This window comes from Chelmon rostratus, chromosome 17 (assembly GCF_017976325.1).
Source record: "Chelmon rostratus isolate fCheRos1 chromosome 17, fCheRos1.pri, whole genome shotgun sequence".
NCBI lineage: Eukaryota > Metazoa > Chordata > Actinopteri > Chaetodontiformes > Chaetodontidae > Chelmon > Chelmon rostratus.
In genome coordinates, this window is record NC_055674.1 from 2,341,810 (window position 1) to 2,353,495 (window position 11,686).

General features: G+C 43.9%; 1 protein-coding gene across 1 annotated transcript in view; it reads left to right on the forward strand.

Annotated features, from left to right (window-relative positions):
- LOC121620370 (ectonucleotide pyrophosphatase/phosphodiesterase family member 7-like) overlaps positions 1–11,452 on the forward strand; it is a 132,162-nt gene extending 120,710 nt beyond the window's left edge. Inside the window, exons 4-9 of the mRNA XM_041956401.1 lie at positions 6,936–7,226; positions 7,653–7,798; positions 8,037–8,666; positions 10,116–10,350; positions 10,989–11,112; positions 11,395–11,452. Coding sequence (XP_041812335.1) covers positions 6,936–7,226; positions 7,653–7,798; positions 8,037–8,666; positions 10,116–10,350; positions 10,989–11,112; positions 11,395–11,452 — 1,484 coding nt within the window. The remainder of the gene's footprint in view (positions 1–6,935; positions 7,227–7,652; positions 7,799–8,036; positions 8,667–10,115; positions 10,351–10,988; positions 11,113–11,394) is intronic.
- The last annotated feature ends 234 nt before the right edge of the window (positions 11,453–11,686 follow it).

An 11,686-nucleotide genomic window follows, 5' to 3' on the forward strand; every position in this document is an offset into this window, starting at 1 on the left:
AATGAAAGACACCCGACTGGAGGCCTGCTTTTTTATTCTGTTGAATTCCTCGGCTGACGGAGGCTCGACAGACTCTGTATTATCTCAAGTGAAACAGCCACACTGCACTTAATCTCCAGTTTAAATGCACTTAAATAAATGATTGAATGTATAGCGCGGGAACCGAAATGTCACTGATGAGCTCCTTTTTGAAGCTTTGTTTAAAACATAAAGGCAGAAACGAAAATGTTAATGAATTGTCTGAGGAGTAGAAGATCAGAGGAGCCAAACGAATTTCATATCACACCTAAAGACCTGGCATTTAATTAAAGTGGCCTGAAAAATGGCTGCCTGGTTGGCTGACAACAGTTTCTCTTGAAGCAAATTAAAGAAATCAATTACCGCCGTGTGAAAGTGTAATGCCAGCGCACTGGAGCCCCACAGCGCCACAATGAGACACCAGGCCAAGGGGAGAGGAGCGAGGAGGAGGGCGCCTCCGCCGTGCCACATCTGACTGGCTCGGCTACAGAGTTTATCACGTCAACCTGTTACAGGCAACAGAGCCTGAAAGGGCCCACGCGCTGGAATGAAGCCGCAAATCAGCCTAGCTGCCTCCACAAGCCTGAGCCTCCTCCACTCTGCTCCCAGCTCTTACTCATTCCCTCACCTTCATTCTGCCTCTCTCTGTCTCACACACACACACACACACACAGAACACATGCTGCAGTTCGAGATCTGTCGGGGTAATAACGGCCATTTACTGCACATTGCTCATGTGCTGTGTTGTGCTGTCCGCTGCTAATATGAAAAGCGTCCCTTGCAGGATTCAGATGTCTGTTGCCTTTTGTTCATTTTCCTCTCTCTGCTGAGTTTAGCCTCTTCGCCGCCACCACGCCAACATTTCTACACATGCTTCCGCAGGAAATATAACAACCTAAAGTAAACAATGCCATGAATTCAGCAAGAGCATCCAGCACGAGCCTCCTGCGCTCTGGACACTCTAGTGCCACCCTCAGGACAGTTTGTGTAGCTTAAGACCTGCAACTGGTTATGCAAAACAAAACCCATGAGAAGACCAAAACCAACACGTCCCGACAACGAGACGTAAATATTTAAAAAATAAATACATAGAACTTTTTTTAAGGTTCAGCATTTTTTTCTAAAACAGCTCCTCACTCTAGTTTTATCAAACAAACAGAAGGAAATAGAGCATTTGTTGGGGACTATTTTCAGCGGCGGATTAATCCACATTTGGTGTTTGTGGCAGCAGGATGGTGTGTGTGTGTGTGTGGGACTGAGTCAGAATAAACTACAGTGTGTGTGTGTTGATGGTAATGAAGGAACATGTCAGCAGAGCAACAGTGAGGCTCATCGATGTGTTTTTAATAGTTTCTGGACAACATGGAGCTCTGCGGCTCAGAGGAAGGAGATCCATCAGGCTGTGATTCACACACGACACTGTTAGCAGATACAACCACTGTTGCTTTTGGTCTTTTCATTGTTGTTTGTTCACAATAAGAAAAATCTTAATCACGGCTAGCCTCATCCTGAAAACTTTTCATCGTTAACATTTAAGGTGTCCTCATTCAAATGCACTACGTGCGTCCTCGCCGCCAAACAAACCTGTTTAATGCATTTCCTCCCTCATGAAACATTTTTCATGCATTTCATGATTTGAAACCAACATTGTTTACATGCGCTCGTGGTTTTCTTTTCAACCCGTGCACAGCTACCTGTTTACAGTGCATCACCACCTCCCAAAGTCAATATACACAGTCCTCTGCGCTCAGTCTGCTGGCATGCATGTGCATCCTCAAGCACATGCTAATACAGCACGAGACATACACATAATAAAGAAACCTGTTAATGGAAACACCGCTCTACAACGCCTAACGGGCAAAAACTCCTTGAGGCATCTTTATTTTTTTATTTAAAGGCCTCCACAGCAGGAGTTCTCGCTGCTCCTGAGCCGAAGGACCGGCTCTCCTTACTTTAAGAAGCCCTAAAACAGGCTGATGAGGGTTATGATCAAGTTTTAGGATCAAATTTCTGCTTCAAAGGCTGTTTGATCCTGATAAAAAAAATAAATCACAGTGAAGAGCGTATGATTGCATGGAAATCAATCACGATATTCATCACCAGGATACTGAGTGTTATCACAAAACACTGGCTGCATGTGACCAATACTGTTTTCAGCACTATCGCGCCAGGTAATCTTACTCTTCATATGGTGAGTTGTAGCGTAAGATGTGAGGTGAAAGTACAGTATAATCTGTATTTATGGCATCTTTTATGGTGAAGCCTGTAGCTGATCATTAACTAGATTACATATTATTCAGCAATATAAATGCGGCACTAAATAACTGCTGGTGACACAACTACAAATAGTAAAGAGAGAACGTCATGTTTGCTCTGCAGACCGCTGAGGAGAGCGAATAAAGAATTAGTGAAGAGGAAAGCTGCAGGTTAGCAGCTGCTCAGCTTCAGGACGCTGAGGAGAAAATGATTGCATGCTAGCGGCCTACTGGAGGAAGAGCCACTGTATTATAGGAATATCTGCTGTCATAGTCCTGCTGTTCAATTCTGATACAGTGTGTTAGGTACCCTGTGCCATTCAGGCGGAACTGACTGCCACCCACTCTAAATGTTAATCTCATTGTTATCAAATCAACGTCGACACGTGGGGCAGGGGCGGCGTTCACATATAGACTTTGTCCAAGGATACAGACACTCAAGGTCAGTTTGAGTATAAATTCAGTTTGATTACGTGTTGATATGGACATTAAATAGTTAATGCTACCGTTAGCTAGCAACAGTAAACACCAGCTTTTCCTGTGTGTTCACTGAATGCTGGACCTCTGGACCTGGGTGGCCTCTGCAGTCATCACATGTCGACCATATATGGATGTGACGGCCATTATTCTGCAGCGCCAGGAGCTCCCACCCTGATTCAAGTCCAGCCCCTCTGCTGATATCTGGTCCGCTCCCCTGATAAGACAGCTCCGTAAGGGGGCCTGCTGGCGCCTGCAGGCTTGATCCGCGTTGGATCAGCATGCATCACAACATGCCAAATATGGAGGAGCGGTGACGAAGGAGCGGCTCAGTCTTCATGAGCGATGCTCATGTGCTGCCATTATGGGTCAGCCATTTATGTTCGGGGGAAACGCTCAGTGCCAAAGCAGCGAGAGGTGTTTCGGTTCATGAAGGAGTCTTTCACTTCTGTCAGAGTGCCGGAACAGCACGTTTAATGGAGCGTGTACGAGAGGTCAGGGGTGAAGGGAATACTGCCGGCTAAATCCTACAAAAACGAACACATTTTTTGGGCCACTCGGGGGCAACAAGTGGAAACCGTTGCTTATTTACAAATTTAACAGTTATGGAGCACATTGTCATTCATTTGGAGTTGTGTTTCTGGTCGATAGCAACTCTCTGTTAGCTCCTATTTTGGTCTCTACCAACTCCCGAGGGACACATCAGGCTCTTTAGCTGCTAAACGCTCCACTTTGTTCACCAGCTCATCTCTAACTGTCTCGGTCTGCTGTTTGCCGCTGAGCAGCTAGTGAACTGTGGATTTTCCCTGAAAACAGCTGCGCTATGAGAGCGGTGAAGTAAAACAATGAGCCGAAACTCACCACGAGCCTCTATAATCCTGTAGGGTCGTTACTACGAGCGACCGCTTTCACACAGCGTTTCCACATTTGATACGCCAGCTACACGCAGTTAAAAGCAAACGGTCTGCATTCACAAGTTTAGCGTACAAAGTGAACAAATATCAACAGTCAAATTCACTAAAAGATCAAATTGAAAGTACTAAGAGTCAGCGTTGAATTATTGATGCCTTAACATGCACCTTGTACAAGCCCATCAATAATGAATCCTTAAAACTGGAGGGAGTGATGAAAATCAACAAAAATGTAGATAAAAATGAGGAAAATAGAAGCGTTGATAAATGTGTGTATTGACAAACTGGCGGTGAACATTTGGGAGATGTTTATAATGAACGCTGCGTCTGATTCGTAACGGGTGGAGCATTGACCTGGCTCACGTGTCTCCACATGTCTGCAGTTAAAGGCAGAGGGTTATAAATGACTATAATTCAGAGGGAATAAAATTGAAAGGATGCTGACAGCTGCAGAAGTCCACTCGCTCCTTTGATAGCAGTTGGAATGTGTGTGTTTTCAGGTTACTTCCGTTTGTAATCAATATTTTACATTCAGCCTTGTTTGAGCTCTTTCATTGCTTCCTTCCAAAACTGATAAAACGACACACTGGGTTTCTCCGATATGACGTCAATTAACTACGCTGGACCGACTCTTAAAAACGTTGTAACAGCAGAGAAAAGCATTTGCTGCAGTCGTACAGTGAGACCTATACGTGAGAGCGCCTCGCGCCTCCAGTGGAGTTTTCCTGCGGTTTGAAGTTTCACGCTTGGACTTACTTGCATGTAACCTGATAATAAGCCATTCATGCATTAAAAGTTTGTTTGCTCACAATTCAAAACACATCGATCTCGGCACGCCGGCGTGAACTTGATGGTCTACTTCCAGTCGCAGCAGGGAAAGAAGCAGCTTGCCATTCAAACTCCGAAGCGAGCAGAATACAGATGAAGTGAGGAATTTATTTTCACCTCTAAAGGAGGGTTGTGTTCATGTATTTTACATTTAGATCTCACTCTTTCATCAGCAATTCTGATTCAGGAGTAAACATTTTATGTTTGCTGCGGAGATTCAAATGTTAAACAGTTTGCTTGTTCGTGAGACGAGTTAGTTAATGTTTTTTAACCTGACAGTCCTCACAAGTGCTGCAGTGATTTAGCAGACTGCCAGTGTTTAAAAGAAATGCTGCATTTAGGATGAACAGGATGAAAAACAGTAGAAAATCTGTTTGTTTGTTTTTTTAAAAAAGCATCGTTTTAGACAAGTCTGCTGACGTTCAGGTCTATTGTATAAAGATTAGAATAAATCCTTCCACGCGGGCATACGGCACTAAAACACCTACTTACATTTTCTCAGGCTGAAACTGAGCAGCTTTACTCTGCATGTTTGTTCAGAGACACTTCATAAAAGCAAAAAGGCTGCAAGAGCATCATGAAAGAACAGCAACATATAGCGTTCGGGTTTATCCAGATCTCAAGGGACTAATCTTTGAAGAGGCGACAACATGTCATCGAATAAATAATAAAAACATATATGTGAACAAGCATCACACACCATCACTCCCCTCAGTCTCTGGACTGTGTGAGGATGCTAAATGCACAGATACTGAAGGTTTATACCTGGTGTTTCTGGTTGTTCCAGTGTGTGGATGTCGACGCTCATGCTCGATGAAATACTTAAAACCTTATTTATCTATTGTCTTTACCAAAGCTTTTCATGTTTTATGATATTATGATAATATCATTATACAGTCTAGACCTGCTCTCTATGAAAAATACCTTCACATAAATTCTGTTGTGAGCTTTATAAATTAAATTGAACTGAATTGATTTTTCTGTTTTTTTTTTAAGTCGCCTGACTGAATAACCTCGATCGTCATTTAAAAACTGAGCAAACTGTCGTCTTCACCTATGTGAACCCTTGTGACCATCCTGTAGAATAAATTAACCAGTAGTAAAGGAAGTGAGACGTGAGTCCTAAACCTAAAATTAAAAAACAAAAACTCCTTAAAAACAGACATGAATTGATGTCTACTCCATTTATTTCTTGTTCGATTGGTTGAGGGTTGTTTGGGTTTACTGATGTTCAAAGGATGTGAGTCTGATCCTGTATCTCCAGCCTGGGAAACACCATGTTCTTAATTTTGCGTATGTAGATCCTCTGGCTCAAACCGATGACGCTGACTCGGCTTTCCATCCAGGCGAGGTGCACTGCAGCGGCTGCATGTGGGCAACAGGGAGTGCTAAAGGCAAGAAAAAAACTCACTTTTCTTCTTCAAGAAAATGTGGGAATCCCTGTGGAAATTCTGTGCAGGACTGAGAGGGTCAGATAAAGTTTGCTTGCCCCTCAAGTTCAGAGTGTGTGTGTTTGATAAAGTTCTCCGAGCAAAGATCTGAGACTCGCTCCGGTCTCAGCAGTCCAAAACACTCCTCCGAATCTTGCTGACAGTGGATGACGAGCAGATAGAGTTAATACGAGGGAGCTAATGAATATGAATGAGGTAAATGAAAGCTGATGAATGTTATCCCTTATCTCCATAAAGATTGGACAATTCCCTTGAACCTCTGCCAAGGACACACAGTATAAAGAACAAATTTGAAGAGTTAGCTTGTCGAGCAATTTGATGGACGTTGATAAGGTTACATCACAGCGCAGTGATATGTAATATCTGGATGAGAGCGTTGAGTATGATCTGAGACGAAACACTGAGGAGGGCGCAGATCACTTTTTAATAGTTTGTCCATCGCCATGGCGATTGCTGAGAAAATCAATGTCGATTTTTTAACAATATCCTGGGGCTAATATACACATTAGAGTTATTAAAATGAATATGTCTATTAGGGTCCTTTCTTCCCGAGAGACCACTGCCAGCTGACGAAGAGATATATACTCTCATTTTCCTCTTCATTTTCCTGGTGTCAGATCAATCATGCGCCATCCAAACTCAAGGTGAAACCCATCAAAGTGTCATTCCCCCATTGTCAGTGATTCACAGGGAGCGCCGACGCACAGACGGGCGGGCAGACAAACAGAAAGACAGCATCAACAAGCGAGTTAGGGGGAAACAAACAGCCACGATGCCCGGAGAGATTAATCTGCTTTACTGCCGGTCCTCAAGAGCAAAACAGGGGGGAAATTCACTGTGAACACAACTCCCAGCCGTAAAATTGGCTCGTAAACATCATGAGGCCGCATGCAGAAAACGCTGAGATAAAGTCTGTCCAATCTACCAGATAAGATAAGTTGGTGAAACTTTGCTCAGAAGCTCTTGAGAGCCAAGAGGTGGATCTTCTTGTGCAGTAAATAAGCGTTTCAGCTGGAGGAGGGAGTCAGTTTGGATCCGTAAAGTGTTCACCATGCTGTGGACTGCGAGCCTCTGCCTCATGTGGGCCGCCTCCGTCCTCGGAGCGCCGACGGTCAAACAGAAACAGAAGATGCTGCTGGTCTCCTTCGACGGTTTCCGGTGGGATTACGACCGCGACGTGGACACGCCGAACCTGGACGCGATGGCCAAGGATGGAGTCAAAGCTCTGTACGTCACACCTCCTTACCTCACCGTCACCAGTCCGACACACTTCACCCTCCTGACAGGTAAAGAGTTTCATTTTCTACAACAGCGCTTCCAGTTGGCAGGGGATCTGCATATCATGGCGGAGTGGGAAACCGCTCTGACTTTACTTTGGAGGGATTGAAAAAAGCCACAGGAAAAAGGAATTAGTTGTAATTGAATGTCCCAGGGTCCAACAGCTTTTATAGCTGAGTAAGATAATTATGCTTGGATGACTGAGGGAAGAATTCCGTGCTTCCTTTCTTATTTTGACTCTCAAATCATCAGTGCCAGCTAAAAGAAATTTAACTTCCTTGAAATTAAATTCCTCTAATCTCCGAAGTTGGTCATAAGACCTTGTCCAAAAGCGTCATGCCACTCAACCCGCTAAGTTGATAGAATTTTTAATGTGAATGTGTCACGCTATGAATAATGAGTGCAAGCAGACTGACGGCGGGTCTCCTCCGTAGGCCGCTACATCGAGAATCACGGGGTGATCCACAACATGTTCTTCAACACAACCAACCAAATGAAGCTGCCGTACTATCCCACGCTGTTTGTGAATAAATGGTGGGACAACGGCAGCCTGCCGATCTGGATCACAGCGCAGAGACAGGTCTGTGTAGCGCCGTCGCCAGCTGATCACTGTTAGCTGTTAGCTGCATGATAACGGCGGCTTCTGTGAGGCTGCATTAACAGTTCAGCTGTAGGTTTAAGAAAGCTGATGAACATCCTGTAACTACACATTTTGGTTCCTTGTACTGATGAACACTTGACACGCCTGTCAACATGTCAAGCACACGTGTCACATTAATGAGTGTGAGCTTAACGTGTCCTTTTGTCCACCGTTCCAGGGCCTAAAGGCCGGCTCTCTTCACTTCCCTGGCACAGCGTGTACTTACGATGGAGAGGTTCCTTTAATGGCGGAGCAGGAACCGGCGCTTTACGACTACAAGAACGAGACCGCTTGGAAAGAGAACACGGACAAAGTGATGAGCTGGTTCAGAGATCTGGATCTGGACTTCATATCCCTGTATTTCGGTGAGCCGGATGCCACAGGCCACAAATTTGGCCCCGACTCCCCAGAGCGTAAGGAAATGGTCAGGCAGGTGGACCGACAGGTGGGCTACATTCGACGCTCTGCGGAGCTGCACGGGCTGAATGACAACCTGAACATCATCATCACAGCTGACCACGGCATGACCACAGTGTTCAGCAAGGACGTGGTGAAAGAGATCACCCTGTCCAAGATCCCGAATTTCTCATTCAGCGACGTATCCTTCCACCTGCTGGACTACGGCCCTTCTGGGATGCTGCTGCCAAAGCCGGGCAAGCTGGACAAGGTTTACAATGCCTTGAAGGGGGCCCATCCAAACCTCCACGTGTACAAGAAGGAGGAGATGCCAGAGAACCTTCACTTCTCCAAAAACGATCGTATCCTCCCCATCGTTTTATGGACCGACCCTGGATACCTAATCAACGGGGTACGTTGACAGAAAGAGTCAAATTTTTGTTATATCTTTATCGCTCAAGAACTGGTTGTCAGCGAGACCCGTGAGACACGAGTTTTCCAGAAATACAACTGTTCAGTGTTACCCAACCGCCAAGAGGCTGCGGCGGCGTTCAGACACGCCGGATCATATGTTTTCTCTGTCAACACTGTTCTGGTTTGGCCAGAAATGAAACATGCTGCAAAGTTTAAAACCATAAAGAGATGTGGAGCAGCAGTTTTCTGCCCACTGCAAGTCCTATTGATTTACCCTTTAAAGTAAACAGTTACCTCAGGTTGCCATTTGTGCCCCATCAACGTGCCAAGTTGCCAAGAGCAGCTTCAAAACGGCAGCAAAGAGTGAAAACATGACTCTCACAGAAGCTGCTGCAACATTTATTTTTACATTTCAAGCTGTAATTGCATTGGTAACTCATTAACGACAATCAGTGCTATATGTGATTATGAACCAGCGATGTGGTTATAAAAAAATCTAATGACAAGTGCTGCTATAGTGATAAATAGCCAGGTTAATAATATTTACCTGCCATCCAGTTTATTCTAGAAATCTCCATGACTTGACTACATAAATGCTTAAATTACCAGTTGCATTGTGCTCAAAGGAAACGGTGAAACTGGGCTCTTTTCAACCAGAAACAAGGAGTTAAATTTGAATCTTAATACATTACAATTTTAATCAAGTGCATTTGCACGTCCTTGGGATAATCCAGGCCTGGCTGATGACATGCGGGGCTCTCGAATGCTCCATGAAGCTATTCATGCCTCAAAATTCAAAATGAGCGTTTTCATTTGGCTCCACACTCACTCAGTCACTCCGCTCCACCGCGGGCTGGCAGTCAGCAGCAAGAGCCGTCAAATCAGAGCCGAATTCAAAGGATAAAATCATTACATCATAAAATGTTTTTAAATGCTTAATAAGCGATAAATAATCAGCCATGTGAATCCACTGATTAAACAGGTTATCTGAAGTGTGCAGGTTACGACCCGCCCCGATCGTGACCGTATCTGAGTCTTCCTTCTCTGCCTTTATGGCCTCTTAAACTCCATTCAGTTTGATCTCAGAGCAGGATAAGCAGACTGTTACATAATTGCTATGAGATAAGCAGATTCTCCACATGCTGATATTTCTATCACATGCTGTTGGTGACAAACATAATATAAAATACAGCATTATCAAAGGAATTCATGTATCATAAGTATCTAATTTTAGTGATGGATTTAAATTCTCATGTAGCCGCTGTCATGGGTTGACAGTAGTCACAAAGAGAAAACAGCCTTTCGTTCCACAGTCTTTCACTTGGCCAATGCCGCCCTCTGCTGACGACATAAGAGAAGGCCAAGCTGTGTGGACTGTTGCTGATGAGGTGCTGCCACTCAATCTGACAAACGGGGTGATGTTGTCCATCTCCGCATGTCTTTGCAGTATTTCCATGTTCAGTTCAACAAAGGTGAGCACGGCTACAGCAACCAAGAGATGGACATGAAGGCCTTCTTCAGGGCGGTGGGACCCGCATTCCACAAGAACCTGGAGGTGGGGCCCTTTGAGACGGTGAACATCTACCCCTTGATGTGTCACATCCTGGACATCCAGCCGGAGGTCAACGACGGCAACTTGAGACTGGTCGAACACATGCTGGTCACCAGGGACACAACTCGCAGTGAGTTTACGTCAGGCTAATGAGTCTCTCCCCGTGGCCTCGAAAGTGTGTCGCTCCAACACCTGCTCCTTCATTACTAGGCCAGTCATCCATCATTTCCTGCTTCACACAAGTCCAAATCAGACGTAGACCTACTGTAGGTTAAAACTGGAGAGCAGATCTGGCACTGCTCATGATAAGTTTGGAAAGAGTGTAAGGACAAATGCCATGAAAAGACCAAAACCAACAGTGTTTAAGCTCATCTCTCAATATTTTATGACTTTCCTACTTTCCAAAGCAAATAAACAAAACAGCTCAGACGCATCGTTTTATGGTAGTTTGGTTAAGGTTCAGTAATTTCCTCAAACAGCTGCTCATTGTGGCTTTTATCAAACAAACAGGAGGAAATAGAGCATTTGTTGGGGACTATTTTCAGCGGCGGATTAATCCACTTTTGGTGCTGCAGTGAGTGTTTGTGGCAGCAGGACTGTGTGTGTGGGACTGAGAATAAACTGGAGTGTGTGTGTTCATGGTAAAGAAGGAACATGACAGTCAGAGCATCAGTGTTACAATTAGTGTAAAATCTGTCTGTAAATGTGAGCGCAGAGAAAACAATCCTCTGAATGTGACCGTGATGTCTCTGGATTTTTCAGTTGCAGAGGAAAGTGTGAACACTGTGACACAGGCCTTCATTGGATTGGCTGCAGTGGTTGGATTTCTCGGAGTAGCTTTTATAGTGTTGGTAATCCACAAAGCAGTTAAGAAAACACGCAAGAATAAAAGGTAATGACTGAGTAATGAAACACTATTTTCATTTGTCATGTCCTGTTATATTCAAGGCAAAATAATAATTGAAGAATACTCAAATCAAATTCACTTAATTATATTGATTTGATCATTTAAATCAGATAAAACTCACACTTAACTATTAAATTTTGACTATTTTTCATTTTCAACTTGTAAAATCAGACTTAAAATAATATCACAATATGTTTCCAGCATTTTGAAACTGTTCTGCTGAAAGCTGATGAACAGTAATATTCATTTCTTTGTCCTGTGTTTCAGATCGGGAAGTTCAGAACATCATCGGGAAAACGATCCGACGAAACAAACTTCGTTTTGATCATCGCACAGAAAAAGCAGAAACAAGCCGCCTGCTCCTGAGTGATTATTTTTTATTCCATGAGAAGAAATGCTCTGTGAAATGTGCCAGCAACCAAAGAGCAAAATGTGGGGAAGAGAATGAAATTAATAAATTAACATTTCAAAGCCGAATTTTTGTCCTACTTTGTTTAACATTATTTTTGTGTATTTAACGGTTTTAAAGGCTTAAATGTGTTTATTTGAGAGGAAAACT